General features: G+C 43.4%; 1 protein-coding gene across 3 annotated transcripts in view; it reads left to right on the top strand.

Annotated features, from left to right (window-relative positions):
- ST6GALNAC3 (ST6 N-acetylgalactosaminide alpha-2,6-sialyltransferase 3) overlaps positions 1 to 20,689 on the top strand; it is a 315,028-nt gene that overhangs the window by 249,250 nt on the left and 45,089 nt on the right. The window contains exon 4 of one of the 3 annotated variants that reach the window (XM_073357308.1): positions 1,918 to 2,708. The exons of the other annotated variants lie outside the window; for them this stretch is intronic. Coding sequence (XP_073213409.1) covers positions 1,918 to 1,924 — 7 coding nt within the window. The 3' untranslated portion in view covers positions 1,925 to 2,708. Of the gene's footprint in view, positions 1 to 1,917; positions 2,709 to 20,689 lie in introns of those variants that run through there. 3 annotated transcript variants of the gene reach the window in all.

Here is a 20,689-nt window from a genome sequence, read left to right as displayed (position 1 = left end):
ATTGTGTCCATTTATTCTTTTGCGTAGAGACTGTCCGGTTTGGCCAATGTACATGGCAGAGGGGAATTGCTGGCACATGATGGCATATATCACATTGGTAGATGTGCAGGTGAATGAGCCCCTGATGTGGTTAATGTGATTAGGTCCTATGATGGTGTCACTTGAATAAATGTGGATAAAATTGGCATCGGGCTTTGTTGCAAGGATAGGTTCCTGGGTTAGTGTTTCTGTTGTGTGGTGCGTGATTGCTGGAGAGTATTTGCTTCAGGTTGTCTAAGCGAGAACTGGTCGGTCTCCCCAGATTTACAGGATAGGTTGTAAATCTTTGATGATGCACTGGAGAGGTTTTAGTTGGGGGCTGAAGGTGACAGCTAGTGGCGTTCTGTTACTTTCTTTGTTGGGCCTGTCCTGTAGTAGGTGATTTCTGGGTACTCTTCGGGCTCTGTCAGTCTGTTTTTTCCTCTTCAGCAGGTGGGTATTTTAGCTGTAAGAATGCTTGATAGATATCTTGTAGGGGTTTGTCTCTGTCTGAGGGATTGGAGCAAATGCGGTTATATCGTAGAGCTTGGCTGTAGACAATGGATTGTGTGGTGTGTCCTGGATGAAAGCTGGAGCCACGGAGGTAAGTGTAGTGGTCAACAGGCTTCCGGTATAGGGTGGTGTTTATGTGACCATCGCTTATTAGCACAGTAGTGTCCAGGAAGTGGACCGCTTGTGTGGACTGGTGATTGCTGCCACAGGGACAGTAGAATAGGAGTATTAAAACCAGCTGTATGGCTCAAGAAGCAAAACTCTGAGTTGATTCCAGGGTTTTAACAAAACACCTCAAAATTTGAGGATTTTCAGAGCCCGGATTTACATTTGGTCCATTTTAAAGATAAGGGCTCTTTGAAAAGTTTCAGTCTGTTTCCTGGTTCAAATTATTTATACCTCTAAAATATATAAGCACATACTGACTTCTGGTATGGTGATCATCAAAATCCACCACCATATCTACTACATTTTCATGTTCACAGAAAAATAATGACATTGTCAGTTATTTCTAATGAAAGCATTCTGAATATCTGTAACAATGAACAATCTGTCTATTATGGCCATGAATTTTTATCATATAACATCTTAAAAACTTTTTAAAACCCTCACATTTAAAATGGTAGATGAAGTCAGAGCTCCAGGAGAAACTATTATTGACCTCCCATGAGCCAATCCAGAAGCAGCGATTTCCATATGGCATGTGATTTGGCTGCCCCTTGAGTTCAGATAAAACTGAACTCTCAGCCATTTAGCATGCAGACATTTGCATATGTAATCTAATTTGGTTAGCAGTGCTGCATAACTCAACTCTGTGGCCACTGTAGAGGTTAGCAATACAGTCTCAATGTCTGTTCTCATCTCATCGTGAGCCACTATCTTTTCCTTCAGGGAATGATAGTAAAATAAATATATAAATATATGTATAAATTGAGTTCAATCCTGCAACAAGCTGAGTGCCTCCTCTGAGCTGCCAAATGCACTCATATCCAAAAACAATAGGAGTCAGGGGTTCTCAGCACCCAGCAGGAGGAACTCAGCACGTTCCAAGCTCAGACTGTACCTACACAGTTAAAAAGATCTACTGTCATGTCTTTTCAGAGACAATAGGAGAGTATAAAACAAAGAGCTCAAGTCTTTGAATAATGGCTTTTGATTTTTGTTTGCTCTTGTTCACATTGCAACAGGTGCAAATGAGTAGTGTGCAAGGCCGTAGAGAGCCAGATGCATTTTCTGAAGTCTATGTGGGTATTCACTCTACCTACTGTACCTGAGAACAGAAGTTAAGTAGTGGTTACGTTTTCTTCATGATTTGGTACCTTTCTGAATAACTCAGAAATGAAGGTTGTGCAGTAGAGATGAAATCTCTGTTCTCTGGTTCCACAGGCAGTAGCAGTTTCTTTAGGGAGATGCCATTCCTGCACAGCAGACATCATCCCATGGCTAAAATAAGGACTTCTTGTGATGCTTCAACTTTCTGAAAACATTCTTGTGAAGAAAACTCAAGCTGGGATTTTCAAAAGGCCTAGATCTGCTCCTACTGATGTCAGAGGGAGTTTTACCATTAACTACGATGGGAGCAGAGTACGCCAACACAGAACGCTTCTGGAAATCTCATCCTTTGTCAGCAGAATGTGTTTGACTATGCAAACAAAAAGGGAGGGGAATAGCAGTGAAGGGGATCAGCAATGTATTTTTCTGTATTTGCCCAGCTTTTTCAGTGACATCAAGGGACAAGTTGACTCAACTGTAGAGTTTCTAACAAACCAGGCAAAATTCTAACGTAGTGCCCAACAGAATTTGGCCTGTTAAATTTCACTTAGGTTGACAGAATGAGCAGGGAAAAAAACTTGAGTATGGAGCACAATTTTAACTGAGAACAGTTGTGCTGGAAGATTAGATATGTATGGAGAGTAAAACACCTTAAGTTCATGGAAAGTCTTTCAGATGAGAAACCAAAGACTAAAAAACCAATATTTTACAAGGGATTTTAAAAGTTTAGTATTATCTAAAGGAGAGTATTACAAAAAATCTAATTTCCTACCTCATCCTTCCTAGGTTTGCCCTTATTGGTAACTCAAAAACAATAATTGAGCCTGGCTGTTCCTAGGGTTCTAGAACCAATGCTGTCTTTTGGCCCAAAGAGACTCTTCCTCACCCCCTTTAGTCAAAGCTAATTGGACCTACCTGTGAGCATGACCCAGCAGTAATGATCTTGAATTTTCTGCAGGGGTTGGTTGACTGAACAAAAGAGCCATGTATTCCTACATAGCAGGGGTTGGCAACCTTTCAGAAGTAGTGTGCTGAGTCTTCATTTATTCACCCTAATTTAAGGTTTTGCATGCCAGTAATACATTTTAACTTTTTTAGAATGTCTCTTTCTATACGTCTTTAATATATAACTAAATTATTGTTGTAAGTAAAGTAAATAAGGTTTTTAAAATGTTTAAGAAGGTTCATTTAAAATTAAATTAAAATGCAGAGCTCCCCGGACCGGTGACCAGGACCCGGGCAGTGTGAGTGCCACAGAAAATCAGCACGCGTGCCATAGGTTGCCTACCCCTGCTATATAGGGTCTTCGAGTAAGTCATCCTGTCACAGTAACATATAGATTTAATGAATGACTCTGGAGCAAAAGGTCAATAGTCAATTAAGGAGAACCACAAAGATTAAGCAAATGGTCTAGAAGATAGAGGAATTTACAATACTCAGCTCCCTTTCTTAGGGTTATGAAGACATCTTTCATGAGAAGAAAGAGAAACAGAGAAACTGCAAAATTCTTAAAGATTGAATAAAATAGTAAGTTCAGTGATATATAAACAGGTCTATAGACAAAAATTCTGTAGGCAGAAACTGTCCACTGTCATGCTAAGTTTTCCACTGTTAAGTGATATGGGTCTTGGGAGAATTGTAATTTCTATTGGAGGCTAACAGACCTAAAATGAGACGGAATACACAAATCAACTGAAGATGCTGAAAGACCAAATGGGGTGGAAAATAAGAAAGCTTTTTCTTGCCAACTTAAAAAGTGCATACCATAGCAATTTCACTGTCTTCCAGTCAATGGAAGGCAGGACTCTGAATGAAAAGAAATCTAATGGGTTTGTTTCTCTGCTGCCTTGCACCTTGTGTTGTCACAAACCTCTGTGCAAAGAGGACGTACAATGCTGCTATTCTGGTTTGTTGGTATATGCACCATAGCACAGATGGATGGTCTGGAAATGTGAGAAATATCTCAAAGACACATTAAAAATGGAGCAGTAACTTGTCCTTTATATAAGCAAACAATACACTATTTCTGACATTTGGGGAAGGAAGTCTGGCAGAAGGAAAGGTTTTACATTGCTTTTGGAGACTGTGGTACTTTGACCAGGACAAATGAAGGGCATATACAGGTTTTATCTCAGAGTATTTAGGCAATCAGCATGAACCTGTATTGTCCCTTCTAGATCTTTGCATGAGGGGAAACCTTTCACAAGCAGATTCTTCTTCTCTGCAGCACTTTTCCAATTCTTCTTCCAGATCCTGTTTCGGAGACTCTATGGGTTTATAGCCTGGGGGGCAAGGGGGCTAAAGGAAGGAGGAGGAGATTGGGCAAGTGGGGGTGGGGTGGGGAAGAGTGGACAATCTAGGCGAGAAGATGCAGATCACCCTCCTCCCTCCCCTCCCCCCTAAGTCATGGGGAACTTATTCAGAAACCTTTCTGCAGCCTCATTAGCCCCACCATGCAGGTCCCAGAGGCAGATCCTGTGGAAAGGCACCTGGGTCTAAAGTTGATGCATAGATACAGGTCTCTGTGAAGCTGACCCTAGCCGCCTTCAAATTCTTGGAGTCACCAGCTTTGGGGGCAGACCCTACAGCCTGTTCACACAGAGACAAAGCCTGCTTCCCTGTTGAATAAGTTGGGAAACAAACTCCACAAGGGACTCCTTGCTGAGATTCCCTCCTCAGAATGGTCTCCCATAGGCTTTACCATAGGAAGGGATGGAGTGGGCCTTTGAAAGGATCATTTCACATTTCTGTACACCAGGACCCCTAATACATATGTATTGTAATAATATGCATTTTCCCCATCAGCCCTCACACTCTGTCTCTAGCCACACCTTCTGTTGGCAACTGCAAAAACAATTTCTTGTGACTCACTGGCAGGATATGCATTCACTTACAAAGCTCAATTCTGTAATAAACATTTGGGGATCTGAGTGCTTTCTTCACCTTTCCCTACCAAGGGAAGCATTTGGCCTCAGGCCATATCCTCAGAGCATTTTTCTTTCTCTTTTTGTTTCAGTCTTGCCTAGTCTCTTCTTGTAGACCATCCACATTTCCTGTTCTACGATGAATAATTCAGGTGAATGAACAATGAACTGAAACATGTGGACAATGTTCCAGGACTTGTCCACTTAAGTTATGCACAAATTGTCTTGAAATAAGACTTGGGCTCTGAATCTTAGGTGCTTACAATGTCAAGTAGTGTTGCAACATGATAGTGAGCAGCTGTGTTCAGTTCCAAATACTCAGGCATGAAATACATTAATAACTTTTTCCTTGACATATAATTGAAGATGAAGTCTCTAATTTGAAGTGGTATATTGGCCTAGTGCTAATGAGTCGTGTCATTACTCTAGATTCTTTTAAGTTGAATTTTCTTACATTGGCTCAGCACAGTAGAAATTAGTAGCAGCTCCCATTAGTTCCATCTGTGATTCTACAAGCAGCAGCAGTTACCGGTTTCAGGTTTCTACAAGCCATTCATTTGGCTGGAAGTATCATAGAGTCACCACTTCATTTTTAAAAGCATCCCTACTTTTCAAAATAAGCTGCTTTCCCCCAAAGTTCCATCAATAACATCTTAAAAATTCATTTGCGATTTAAATTTCTCATAAGTATAATCCCTCCTGCTGTGTTCCAGAACACTTCCTTCATATTTAATTGCTATAGACACTTTAGTTACTAATTAAAGTGTATTGTTTATGATGATGCATTTCATTAATAGCAGTGATAAAAAATGTATGTTCTAGCAGAAACTCTGCATGTTAATTGCAGCCTTGGGGCAGAACTCACCATTAATATAAGAGGGTACATTTCCACAGACTGTGGGGTTGCTCTCCTAGATTCCTGCAGTGAATTTGCCCCTCACTCATAATCTGGAAAAACAGGTGCAGGTTTGGAAAGAAACACCATTAATCAAAAGAACCTTGGGCTCTGGAGTGCTGAACTGAAGTAAAACTTTCCTGACTTATAATGAACAGTAAGGCTAGCTTTAGAAACACCATCCTAGTCGTTTGCAGAAGACAACTTTGTGTAAAGCAAAAACAAAGAATTGATTGATCAAAGAGGTTTTAATCACAGATGTGAACCATTGCACCAGAGACTACCAAACTTATTACCCATTTCACAGAGTAAAAACGATGCAGGCAAACACTGGGCTACAGTACCTTCTCCCATGGAGTAACTCCTGGGGTGAGGACAGAAAACACCGTAGAGGACCAAAGAATGAGCAGCATTTAGCACAGATTCTAAGGAGCTGAAGGTGAATGATAGCCTGAATAGAAATTGACACCTTCCAATCCCATGGATCTTGAAGAAAGGAGCTCCTAGATCTACAGAGGCTAGAACCATCCTGCATGGACAGCTGTCCCTCCCTCCTACTCTCGAGTCCAGCAACAGCCTCAAAGAAGAGTCCTCTAGGGTTAATACTGCTTCAAGTGGCATTGAGACCTTGTCTACCCTGGGGCTTTTTGAAACAACTTAACTGCAGCTGTGTGTTTGTTTCACATTGGAGTAAGCTGCACTGGCACAAGTCACTTTTTACAGCAGTGCACCCCATCTATACCAGGAGTTTGCTTTGGTGCAGCTCCACTATGTGTTGACAAAACCCACACAAAGTCTAACTCCCTCTTGGATTTCCAGACACATCTTCAAGGAGGAAAGCACTGAGAGCAGAGGGTTGTCTTATGTGCTCCTTCCCACCTTTAAGCCCCATGGAGAAGCCTCTACAGATCCCAAAGTTAAGGGAACAGTAATGAACAGGTTGCATTCTCCCTCTTCTGCACTCCCAAGTGGTTTTTCACATGTGCACCTCCACTTGCATAAACAGATGTGGTGATGTGAGCTTCCATTGCTTGCTGGCAGTACATGCCTGCACAAGGTTTGTTCTGCCCCCACTGAAACCAGATGGAATCTTTCTCCTCACTTGTCTGAAGGATTTGGTAAAGTGAGCCATTTAATGTCATGCAGTCATTCATTCGATATAGCCACAAACCGAACCTACACTGTACTAACATATATAATGCAGTTGGCAATGTGCTAAATAATGACTGCAGTCTTAATGAGGAGTTTCTTTGGAAACTGAGAATTATTCTCCCAGGTTAAAGCTGTATTGAACTGATAGGGTAAGCAAACCAGCCCAGTACTGGGCAATGTGCCAACCTGCAATGTGTAGACTACAGTATCTGTCCTAAACAATACTTCCACCAATGGTGCTCACCTCCTCATCTCTCACAATGCAGCCCTTTCAGCTTGGAAGGAAACGTTGGTCTCCTGGTGGCTGGCAAGTCTAAGTTGGCCTTGTGAGTAAGAACTGTTTCTTTTGTGCCTTGGCAGAGAAAGAATTCAAATAGATGTGATAATGGCATTGCATTCAGCATATAAAGATCATTGGATATAAACATGGAACAGAATGTATTTCTGTTTCACAGACAATTGCATTTAAAACTTGTTACTTTGTTGCTATTGTAATGCTTCAACCTCAGACCCTGCATTTCAACATAAATGTTAGCATTTCACACAAAGAATTCTAAGAACATCTATTATCTCCCAATAGCTGAGGAATTCAGCAGAGTGCAGTAAGACATGATGGTATTCTTCCACACATGGCTCTACAGAGAAGTCACAAAAGAGATTATTTTAGAAAAATTTATTGGGTTTTTATTTTTAAAAAGGTCCATTTTATTAAAAGATTTTGTCATGGGCTGTGACACACTCAGGAAGGGCTACCAAACGTTTATAGGAAGGCACAGAGATCTCATCTATATTGAAAACATACTAAATCTTGGATTAGAAGCTCTGGATTCAAATATTACCCAACAGTTTTGCCAAATGTCATCATAAATTAAATATTACTAAACAGTTTTGAGCAACAGTGTAGCTTATTCATTAGAAATGTAGGCCAAGATTTACAAACATGGGTATCTAAAATTAAGCGCCTAAAGCCATATTTAGGTATTTAAACAAAGACTTTTAAAGGTTCAACTAACAGATGCAGCCACTTCCAATGGGATTTCGGCAAATGAGGTGACAAACTCCTAATTGTGCCTTTGAAAAGCTCCCCCTTAATAAATGGCCTGATTTTCAAAAGTGCTGAGATCCAAGAGCTTCTATTGGACGATAATGGGTATTCATCACTTATGGAAAATTAGGCCATTTAGGGTATGTCTATACTGCAATTAAAAACCCACAGCTGGCCCTTGCCAGCTGGCTCGAGCTGGCGGAGCTGGGGCTGCGGGGCTATTTAATTGGGTAGACATTTGGGTTTGGGCTGCAGTCAGAGCTCTGGGCCTTTCCCACCTTCCAGGGTCCTAGAGCTTGAACGCCAGCTTGCACTCGTAAGTCTACACTGCACTTAAACTTCTCCTTAGCCCGAGTCCCATGAGCCTGACACAGCTGGCATAGGCCAGCTCTGGGTTTTTAATGCAGTGTAGACATACCCTTATATAGGCACCTAGATAAGTATTTAGGAGCCTGAACTTGAGACCCCTACTTTTGAAAATCTTGGCTATAGCATTCTAGTGGCCAAGGTTTTATTTTTTGATACATAGCATAGACCATATCCTAGAAAATCAGACTTCTGTCTTGTGTGTTCTGTTCAAATTGTGGCTGTAATTCTAGGATGGAGTTAGTGTCTTTGTTTTGCTATGAAGGCTTACACAAATTTTGAATACATCTACATGTTATTTAAAATAGCAAAAATCAGCTTTCATTTTAATTCATAGATCTCTCAGGTTTTCCACTATGTAGCAGCTGTTGTAGTACGAATCTTTCCACACTGAATGTAATTAACAAAGCAGCAGGACGAAACATTCTTTTCAGGGTGAGTTCCTAACGGGAATGTTTTATTCTCCAGTCCAAGCCAGAGATGATATTCCATCTTTGAAGACGTATTGGATGAGTTTGAGCTATAGCAGATCCCTGATTTATCATCATTTCTGCTTTCATCAGTTCAAACCCACTCTTTATCCACACAAATTCCAGCCTTGCAGTCCTGTTTCTCTTTGTCTTCTCCGCTTGCTTAGAGAGTTACACAGTAATGATTATCCTACAACTTCTAGGAGGGGATCTTGTGAGATACAGACTGAGCCCATTGAGCACCTTTTATCCCTGTGCTGGGGACTAAATGCTGCTTCTTCATGCTCCAAACTCCCACTATCTATTGTCCTATTATACCTCCCAAACACAGCTTGTACAGTCTGACTGGGTTAGCGTGAGTAGCTGAGCCGTTAGACTGACAGCAGAAAACAGTCTTTTGTTTATACAGTACAGCATGACAAGTGTGAAATGATACACTGTGACCTCCTGAATGCAAATGTGTGACATTTTAGTTGTTGCTGTTTTCTGAGCCAGTAGCTACCCAGGGCATTGTAATGAATTGGTGAACACCACACTGAAATTCATCCACAGAGCTCAGTGGCAAGGTGCTAATGCAATCCTCCTTACTATGTTTGCTCACTTTGCTATCAGTAGGGATGCTGTATGGCAAAAGCAATCCTATTTCTAATTCAAACCAAACAACTGTGTTTTTTAGGGTATGTCTACACTACGAAATTAGGTCGAATTTATAGAAGTCGGTTTTTTAGAAATCGGTTTTATATATTCGAGTGTGTGTGTCCCCACAGAAAATGCTCTAAGTGCATTAAGTGCATTAACTCGGCGGAGTGCTTCCACAGTACCGAGGCAAGCGTCGACTTCCGGAGCGTTGCACTGTGGGTAGCTATCCCACAGTTCCCGCAGTCTCCGCTGCCCATTGGAATTCTGGGTTGAGATCCCAATGCCTGATTGGGCTAAAACATTGTCGCGGGTGGTTCTGGGTACATATCGTCAGGCCCCCATTCCCTCCCTCCCCCCGTGAAAGCAAGGGCAGACAATCATTTCGTGCCTTTTTTCCTGAGTTACCTGTGCAGACGCCATACCACGGCAAGCATGGAGCCCGCTCAGGTAACCGTCACCCTATGTCTCCTGGGTGCTGGCAGACGCGGTACGGTATTGCTACACAGTAGCAGCAACCCCTTGCCTTGTGGCAGCAGACGGTACAGTACGACTGGTAGCCGTCATCGTCATGTCTGAGGTGCTCCTGGTCGCCTCTGTGAGGTCGATCAGGAGCGCCTGGGCAGACATGGGCGCAGGGACTAAATTTGGAGTGACTTGAGCAGGTCATTCTCTTTAGTCCTGCAGTCAGTCCTATTGAACCGTCTTATGGTGAGCGGGCAGGCGATACGGACTGCTAGCAGTCGTACTGTACCATCTTCTGCCGAGCAGCCATGAGATGTGGATGGCATGCAGTCCTTCTGCACCGTCTGCTGCCAGCCAAAGATGTAAAAGATAGATGGAGTGGATCAAAACAAGAAATAGACCAGATTTGTTTTGTACTCATTTGCTTCCCCCCCCTCCCCTGTCTAGGGGACTCATTCTTCTAGATCACACTGCAGTCACTTACAGAGAAGGTGCAGCGAGGTAAATCTAGCCATGTATCAATCAGAGGCCAGGCTAACCTTCTTGTTCCAATAAGGACAATAACTTAGGTGCACCATTTCTTATTGGAACCCTCCGTGAAGTCCTGCCTGAAATACTCCTTGATGTAAAGCCACCCCCTTTGTTGATTTTAGCTCCCTGAAGCCAACCCTGTAAGAGCCCCTCCCAGCGTCAGAGCAATGGCAAACAATCGGGCATCTGAGAGTGCTGTCTAGAGCAGTCACAATGGAGCACTCTGATGGGGCTAAAACATTGTCGCGGGTGGTTCTGGGTACGTGTCGTCAGGCCCCCGTTCCCTCCCTCCCTCCGTGAAAGCAAGGGCAGACAATCATTTCGCGCCTTTTTTCCTGAGTTACCTGTGCAGATGCCATACCATGGCAAGCATGGAGCCAGCTCAGGTAACCGTCACCCTATGTCTCCTGGGTGCTGGCAGACGCGGTACGGCTTTGCTGCACAGTAGCAGCAACCCATTGCCTTCTGGCAGCAGACGGTGCAATACGATTGGTAGTCGTCCTCGTCGTGTCCGAGGTGCTCCTGGCCACGTCGGCTGGGAGCGCCTGGGCAGACATGGGCGCAGGGACTAAATTTGGAGTGACTTGAGCAGGTCATTCTCTTTAGTCCTGCAGTCCTATTGAACCGTCTTATGGTGAGCAGGCAGGCGATACGGACTGCTAGCAGTTGTACTGTACCATCTTCTGCCAGGCAGGCAAGAGATGAGGATTGCTAGCCGTCGTATTGTACCATCTTATGCCAGGCAGGCAAGAGATGAAGATGGCTAGCAGTCGTACTGTACCATCTTCTGCCGAGCAGCCATGAGATGTGGATGGCATGCAGTCCTCCTGCACGTCTGCTGCCAGCCAAAGATGTAAAAGATAGATGGAGTGGGTCAAAACAAGAAATAGACCAGATTTGTTTTGTACTCATTTGCCTCCTCCCCTGTCTAGGGGACTCATTCCTCTAGGTCACACTGCAGTCACTCACAGAGAAGGTGCAGCGAGGTAAATCTAGCCATGTATCAATCAGAGGCCAGGCTAACCTCCTTGTTCCAATAAGAATGATAACTTAGGTGCACCATTTCTTATTGGAACCCTCCGTGAAGTCCTGCCTGAAATACTCCTTGATGTAAAGCCACCCACTTAGTTGATTTTAGCTCCCTGAAGCCAACCTTGAAAGCCGTGTCGTCAGTCGCCCCTCCCTCTGTCAGAGCAACGGCAGACAATCGTTCCGCGCCTTTTTTCTGTGCGGACGCCATACCAAGGCAAGCATGGAGGCCGCTCAGCTCACTTTGGCAATTAAGAGCACATTAAACACCACACACATTATCCAGCAGTATATGCAGCACCAGAACCTGGCAAAGCGATACCGGGCGAGGAGGCGACGTCAGCGCGGTCACGTGAGTGATCAGGACATGGACACAGATTTCTCTGAAAGCATGGGCCCTGCCAATGCATGCATCATGGTGCTAATGGGGCAGGTTCATGCTGTGGAACGCCGATTCTGGGCTCGGGAAACAAGCATAGACTGGTGGGACCGCATAGTGTTGCGGGTCTGGGACGATTCCCAGTGGCTGCGAAACTTTCGCATGCGTAAGGGCACTTTCATGGAACTTTGTGACTTGCTTTCCCCTGCCCTGAGGCGCATGAATACCAAGATGAGAGCAGCCCTCACAGTTGAGAAGCGAGTGGCGATAGCCCTGTGGAAGCTTGCAACGCCAGACAGCTACCGGTCAGTTGGGAATCAATTTGGAGTAGGCAAATCTACTGTGGGGGCTGCTGTGATGCAAGTAGCCCACGCAATCAAAGATCTGCTGATATCAAGGGTAGTGACCCTGGGAAATGTGCAGGTCATAGTGGATGGCTTTGCTGCAATGGGATTCCCTAACTGTGGTGGGGCCATAGACGGAACCCATATCCCTATCTTGGCACCGGAGCACCAAGCCGCCGAGTACATAAACCGCAAGGGGTACTTTTCGATAGTGCTGCAAGCTCTGGTGGATCACAAGGGACGTTTCACCAACATCAACGTGGGATGGCCGGGAAAGGTGCATGACACTCGCATCTTCAGGAACTCTGGTCTGTTTCAAAAGCTGCAGGAAGGGACTTTATTCCCAGACCAGAAAATAACTGTTGGGGATGTTGAAATGCCTATATGTATCCTTGGGGACCCAGCCTACCCCTTAATGCCATGGCTCATGAAGCTGTACACAGGCAGCCTGGACAGTAGTCAGGAGCTGTTCAACTACAGGCTGAGCAAGTGCAGAATGGTGGTAGAATGTGCATTTGGACGTTTAAAGGCTCGCTGGCGCAGTTTACTGACTCGCTTAGACCTCAGCGAAACCAATATTCCCACTGTTATTACTGCTTGCTGTGTGCTCCACAATATCTGTGAGAGTAAGGGGGAGACGTTTATGGCGGGGTGGGAGGTTGAGGCAAATCGCCTGGCTGTTGGTTACACGCAGCCAGACACCAGGGCGGTTAGAAGAGCACAGGAGGGCGCGGTACGCATCAGAGAAGCTTTGAAAACCAGTTTCATGACTGGCCAGGCTACGGTGTGAAAGTTCTGTTTGTTTCTCCTTGATGAAACCCCCCGCCCCTTGGTTCACTCTACTTCCCTGTAAGCTAACCACCCGCCCCTCCTCCCTTCAATCACCGCTTGCAGAGGCAATAAAGTCATTGTTGCTTCACATTCATGCATTCTTTATTCATTCATCACACAAATAGGGGGATGACTACCAAGGTAGCCCAGGAGGGGTGGTGGAGGAGGGAAGGAAAATGCCACACAGCACTTTAAGCACAGCACTTTAAAAGTTTACAACTTTAAAATTTATTGAATGACAGCCTTCTTTTTTTGGGGCAATCCTCTGTGGTGGAGTGGCTGGTTGGCCGGAGGCCCCCCCACCGCGTTCTTGGGCGACTGGGTGTGGAGGCTATGGAACTTGGGGAGGAGGGCGGTTGGTTACAGAGGGGCTGCAGTGGCAGTCTGTGCTCCAGCTGCCTTTGCTGCAGCTCAACCATACACTGGAGCATACTGGTTTGGTCCTGCAGCAGCCTCAGCATTGAATCCTGCCTCCTCTCATCACGCTGCCGCCACATTTGAGCTTCAGCCCTGTCTTCAGCCCGCCACTTACTCTCTTCAGCCCGCCACCTCTCCTCCCGGTCATTTTGTGCTTTCCTGCACTCTGACATTATTTGCCTCCACGCATTCGTCTGTGCTCTGTCAGTGTGGGAGGACAGCATGAGCTCGGAGAACATTTCATCGCGAGTGCGTTTTTTTTTCTTTCTAAGCTTCACTAGCCTCTGGGAAGGAGAAGATCCTGTGATCATTGAAACACATGCAGCTGGTGGAGAAAAAAAAGGGACAGCGGTATTTAAAAAGACACATTTTATAAAACAGTGGCTACACTCTTTCAGGGTAAACCTTGCTGTTAACATTACATACATAGCACATGTGCTTTCGTTACAAGGTCGCATTTTGCCTCCTCCCACCGCGTGAATACCCCCTCAACCTTCCCCCCTCCCTGTGGCTAACAGCGGGGAACATTTCTGTTTAGCCACAGGCAAACAGCCCAGCAGGAATGGGCTCCTCTGAGTGTCCCCTGAAGAAAAGCACTCTATTTCAACCAGGTGACCATGAATTATATCTCACTCTCCTGAGGATAACACAGAGAGATAAATAATGGATTTTGGTTGAATGCCAGCAAACATACAGTGCAATGCTTTGTTCTACAGTGATTCCCGAGTACGTGTTACTGGCCTGGAGTGGTGAAGTGTCCTACCATGAAGGACGAAATAAGGCTGCCCTCCCCAGAAACCTTTTGCAAAGGCTTTAGGACTACATCTAGGAGAACCGCAAATGCCAGGGCAAAGTAATCCTTTCACATGCTTGCTTTTAAACCATGTATAGCATTTTAAAAGGCACACTCACCAGAGGTCCCTTCTCCGCCTGCTGGGTCCAGGAGGCAGCCTTGGGTGGGTTCGGGGGGTACTGGCTCCAGGTCTAGGGTGAGAAACAGTTCCTGGCTGTCGGGAAAACCGGTTTCTCCGCTTGCTTGCTGTGAGCTATCATCTTCTTCGTCCCCAAAACCTACTTCCGTATTGCCTCCATCTCCATTGAAGGAGTCAAACAACACGGCTGGGGTAGTGGTGGCTGAACCCCCTAAAATGGCATGCAGCTCATCATAGAAGCGGCATGTTTGGGGCTCTGACCCAGAGCAGCTGTTCGCCTCTTCGGTTTTCTGGTAGGCTTGCCTCAGCTCCTTCAGTTTCACGCGGCACTGCTTCGGGTCCCTGTAATGGCCTCTGTCCTTCATGCCCTGGGAGATTTTCACAAAGGTTTTGGCATTTCGAAAACTGGAACGGAGTTCTGATAGCACAGATTCCTCTCCCCATACAGCGATCAGATCCCGTACCTCCCGTTCGGTCCATGCTGGAGCTCTTTTGCGATTCTGGGACTCCATCATGGTCACCTGTGCTGATGAGCTCTGCATGGTCACCTGCAGCTTGCCACGCTGGCCAAACAGGAAATGAGATTCAAAAGTTCGTGGTTCTTTTCCTGTCTACCTGGCCAGTGCATCTGAGTTGAGAGTGCTGTCCAGAGCGGTCAGAATGGAGCACTCTGGGATAGCTCCCGGAGGCCAATACCATCTAATTGTGTCCACAGTACCCCAAATTCGAGCCGGCAACGTCGATTTAAGCGCTAATCCACTTGTCAGGGGTGGAATAAGGAAATCGATTTTAAGAGCCCTTTAAGTCGAAATAAAGGGCTTCATTGTGTGGACAGGTGCAGGTTTAAATCGATTTAACGCTGCTAAATTCGACCTAAAGTCCTAGTGTAGACCAGGGCTTAGCCTAATCTATGAAAACAAATAAAGGCCACTGAAAAGGTAATTTAACTTCTGGTTTTCAATTCTTATGCACCATACAAAAATTGGATTATAATGAAGTTATTCACATTTTCTTGCGTCACATAATGACCTCTATATCAAAGAATGAAGTCTGCATAATTGAGAAGATGGACCCACTTACAATAATGTGAGAATCCATTAACAGGAGGCTAGAATAATGCTAAAATGATAGCATTTGATGTCACCTATTTAAACTAAAGTACTAGACTGTTTCTTCAGAATCTGGTACAGGTATATGGAATATAAATGTTCATTTGCCAGCTGCAATAGCACAATGATCAGGGGCCATCCAATAACATTTTATATAATAAATAGAACGGAGTTATTTTACTCTAGATATACAATAACTTACAAATATCCCTAAAGTGCATGCTACTTGAATGAATAAATTATCTATTGTAATAAATCCAGTTATTTTTATGCTAGGATCTCTGCAATAATTAAAAATACCATAAATAATAATACATTAACTGCCTTTGCAAAATAACTGCCCACCATAATTATCTGTTGATCTTTGAGCCTATCAAATAAATATTGGCATGTTTTAAAGCTCATAAATTGTATTCCTAGCAACAAACCCACTGCACAGTGTCGGTAATTCAGCTACCATTGCAGTACAAGTCAGCCCTGGACTGCAGCATGTCTCCCCCTTAGAGGTATAGAAGTTGTATCAATTGCCACTTTGTTAAAATACACATTTATGAATGACAGCTGAATACCAAATGCTGTCCCAGCCAGTCAGAATATTTTTTGGAATGCAGTTATCTAGCACTATATTGCGGGCAGTTATTGCTTTCATCCTGCATTTTGTCTTTACCATGACTACAGATGGAAATTTTACATGAATTCAGGGAATCCAAACCTGAGCTGGAAAAAGGAAAAAACTCTTATCTGAAACCTGCAGGTAGTAAAACCTACTTCAGTGCATTTGCTGAAAATGAGAGAGCGCTGCAAGCTCAATGGTAATGTAAGCATGAGAATACAAAAAACAATCTAAAAATGACAAAACAGTCCTGCTTACCTTCACTGAGTTATAAGTATCCATGTATGGATGTGTGTAATGTATTTTTATGGGCCTTGGGACAAATTTACAAACCACTGCTCACAGCAGAATTTCCAAAGCTTTTGCCTATACATGAGTGGTAGCTCTAGCTACAACATAGCCAGCTGACTGGAACTTTAAATCTTACTAATTCTGCTATAGTATCCAGACCAGAGAGATGTAATTTCTTGAAGCTTTATATCAGACATGGGGCTGAGCACTACAAGAAATACAGTGTTGTGGCAAGGGTTAGCGTCCTGTCTTTCATAAGATCTTGCATGATTTTCCTGCCAACGTTAATTTCCATTGGGAATAGTAACTTTGCAGCTGCAGTAATGTGTGGCACACCAGTGGCAAATTCTTGTCTTTGGAGGTTTATGCAAGTCATTATTTCAGAATAGATACTCAGGAGTCACAGCTGGCTAATTAATGTAGTACTAAGGAAAGCTAGAAAGTGACCCACTTAGCAGCTTTCAGGAACCCACTGTTACAATTCAGCAAACTTTTCAAATTGCAGTCCCAATAAAATTGGGACTTTTTTTTTTGCTGATCAAAATATATTCAAGAAATAGAAGCCTCTTGCCATAAGAATCTGCCTTCTCATTTCTGACACAGGTTTTCAAATAACTGTGCTGGCCTAGATACCAAAATACCCAATGTGCACATGCTGTTAAGGTATTTACACATACACATGCCAGGCAGGTATGTTATTGTCCACGTATGTGCTGAAATACCTGACTTACACACATACATTTGGTATTTGCATGAAAATAATTGCATATGCCTAAGTGAAAACCTGGCCTTGACTGATACCAAGGTGCAGTGTTTGTGGCTTTATGCTTCACTTCCATTAAGTTTATTGTAACATCACAATTATGAATGTCCCAACTCGTGCTCCCTGCCGCAGCCCCAGGCCAGAGGAGTTCAGTGCCCCCGCTGATTATTGGGGGCGGGGGACCTATGCCCCTGCTTACCCCCCCCTTGTGTAGGCCCCTATCCCTTCTTAACTAAACCCACCCAAACCAAAAAAAAAACATCACAGAAGTAGCATGCCATCTTCCATCATCACATGGTTCATGCTGTGTGTTAGATCCCTTTCCTTACCCTCACTTAGTCTTGTCTAGTGATATTGTAATTTTTCAGGCAGGGACCATCAACTACTGTGTTCGCACAGCACCTAGCAGTGTGGATTCACTTTTGTTTGAACTTTAGGCCTTACCATAAACAAACATACATGATCAATAAATATTTAAACATATGGTGCAGTAGTTAGGATAATACATCAAACTGGTTCTCTTCCCGGCTCTGCTAGCTGCCTCACTATACAATCTTGGGCAAGTCACTTAAACTCTCTGCACTCAGTTTCCACATCTGTAAAATGGGGATGAAAAAGCTGGCTCACCTTTGCAAGATGCTTTCAGGGCTGCTGATGAAATCTGTAGTAATTATTTGTATTTATTTTTTAGCATAAAGGAAATGTGAACATGCACATCTGTAGAGGGAGAAAGAGCTAACAGCTGCTTGGCTCAGTGTGTAGTTCTAATGTGTATCAGGTGATAGTTGCCTTGTCTGTGTCCTTATTAAGGGCTTGATCCAGTGCCCATTGATGTCAGTAGAAAAACTCCCCTTGACTGCAAGTGGGATTTGGATCAGGCCTTCCTTAGAGTGCAAAACAAACAGCTGTAACCTTGCCATCTGTCCCTTTGCTATGTCAATATTTCCGCCACACCCATGTTTCATTCTCTCATATACCTGTGCACCTTGATGGCAATTTTTAGTCATGAATTCATCACATTTTTTCTTCATCTGGTCTCCTGTGGAAAATTCTATGCAGATGTTGGCTAACAACAATACCTGGGTTTATTTAACGAGTTCAGTTGTAATGACAAATGTTTTCTAAATGTGGTGGAGCAAACTGGAAATCTTGTCATTCCTATCGTGCTAAAGGTAGTAGTGAGAGGCTGCTGGTTGTAGAGCACTGGCTGATATAGTGCTGTTTTATAGCAGCCATTTTTCTGTCTTTTCTGTGATATTCTGCCTTTATGTATACACCCACACCCCTATATACTTTTTGATGGAGATGAAGTACAAAACAGACACACAGTGGCAAATACTCTGCACAGTAATAGTAGCCAGGAAGAGAATTACTTATTCTTCTTGATATTATTGAAACAGCCCCTTTTTGACAGGTACTGTGCAGCCCTGTCTTAGTAAATCTGAGGCAAGATTTGCAAGGATATAAACGTAAAGCACCAAGAAATTACTTCAAAAGTACCTGTGCATAAATATTGGCATTAATAATTAAGAACAATGTCTTGGTCTGTTGGGTTGAAATCATATAATAAAAAAATAATTAAAACATTAAAACTTTTGTTCTTTCAATGACATGTAATGAATTGAGAACCTCATTCTGCAAGTGGATAAAGAATGCTTAGAGTCACCTTTAGTTTCTTTCTTCATGCAAAACACGGAGATAAAAGATACAAGAAACCTCTCCGGGGTTCTCTTCTTGATTAAGTAGGACCTAATCAACACAGAAAAACAGCAACAGATCATATAGCTGGTAATTAATTTCCACCTTTGTGGCCTACATTTACCAACTGTCTCCATATTTGCCAGATAAAGTGCCTCTTTGAACGTTAAGCTTCTTTGGTTAGAGCCAAGGTATGAAACCAGATTTAAAGATGTGCATCTTCCTATGACTTCTGCTTGCAAAACAAGAAAAGCCAATTAAGTGTGAGGATTAAGCAAGCAAAAATATTTGCCCTGGGATTTACATAGGTAACAGAGTTGGAAAGAGGGGAGTTTGTGTGACTCTTTTCATCATTAGATAGGGAATTTGTTTTTCACTAGTTGCTCACTCTTTGCAGAGCACTCTTCCTGCTTTTATGCACAGGACCGTCTCATATTCTGGGTCATCTTTTGCCTCCAGACAGTAAGGTCCTGATTCTGAGAAGTGCTGAACGTCTTCCAAGAGGAGCTGAGTGCTGTCAGTGGGCATTAAGGCTGCCCCTCAACATGTCATGGGCTCAGCACCTTATGGGATCAGAAAAACAACTCATAGAATAGTCAACAAGTCCTGTGACTAGGATGAAGTGTCAAAACATTCCTCCTAATAGAGGGGGAAAGTATTCTTCTTCGTGTTGTGTCTATGCATCTCAAAGGTCTTGATGAAGAATTTTACAGGCAAAACCCTCCTATCTGACCTGCATGGCAGAATACTGATCTGCAAGGGGAAAACTTGTCCCCCTCTGACCTGCCCTGCAGAACTAGACTTTGTCCACAGAGCATCCCTCTTCCATATTCTGCAGTGTCTGCAAGTACAATATGTACCAATGACCTCTAATGCAGATCAGAGGAGAATTTTGCCTTCAGTGAGGATAAGCCAATGTGTTGCCTTTCTGCATTTGATTTTAAAAACAGAAATAAATTGGAGAGGTTTCCCATTTAGATCCATCTGATGGGTAGCTACATGGCACAATTTAATAAAAAACCATCAGGAATGTGGATTCAGACAGCAGTATTCATAACATGGTTGTGCTTGTCAGAAGCAACTTAATAAAGTTGGATTTGGCAGAGGAAATAAAGCTCCCCCCCTTAAGCATTAATGTGCTTTTGTTTTGAACTTGTCAATTTGATTTGCCTGGGAGCTTGGTTTTGATTTTCCTTGAAGATTTCTAGTAGCAATAACTGTTTCGAACAGGAAGATTCATGTGAACTGACTGCCATTTTAGACTTCAAATCCTACAAAATGAAAGGAGACTGTATCTCGGATGTGAGAAGAAAGGGCTGATGCTTCTGTGTGATGCACATCAGTTCTAACAAATACATTTTCAAGATTAATAAAAAGAGTGGTTGCCTGTGTGTGTGTGTGTGCGTTAGGGGTTTATTGATAATTTCTTCTCAGTATTCTGGGGAGATGCTGTCAATACTCCTGACATTCTGCTTAATCAAGATGTGACCCTCCCATGCAACCACACACTGTGTTTACATTATAGACAGGCTTTTTTGAGAATTTCATTAAATATTTAACAAATGCCACTAAATAATATACTGTGACCAACAGTGCTGTTGGCTATGAAGAGGAAATCAATCAATTTGTTCTCTAGTTCAGCAGCCTTCAATCTAAAGCCAGGCATGTGAGCTGTGTATATAAGGGGGGAAACAAACTGCACCTTGAACAATAGATAAAAATCAGATCAATAATAGTATGTTCAGTTTTGTTTCTAAATTGCTCTTGCTTGGAATGTGCCAACGGGCAAGTTCAATAACAGAACTCTGGGCTTGGAACAAGAGGTTCTCAAGCTTGCATGTTTGCAAATCAGTAAATACTTTGAATCTGTAAGTATTGCACATCAAAAAGCCAACCTGCTGTAGCAGAGGCTCTTCAGGGTAGGCTGGGAAGGCTATGCTTATTGTCAAATATAGACTTTAACCCAACGATTTTTACAAGCTTTATGGTAGTAGCC

The sequence above is a fragment of the Lepidochelys kempii genome, chromosome 8 (genome assembly GCF_965140265.1).
Source record: "Lepidochelys kempii isolate rLepKem1 chromosome 8, rLepKem1.hap2, whole genome shotgun sequence".
Classification (NCBI taxonomy): domain Eukaryota; kingdom Metazoa; phylum Chordata; order Testudines; family Cheloniidae; genus Lepidochelys; species Lepidochelys kempii.
The sequence above is the reverse complement of the archived record's forward strand: the minus strand, read 5'-3'. Positions and strand labels throughout refer to the sequence as shown.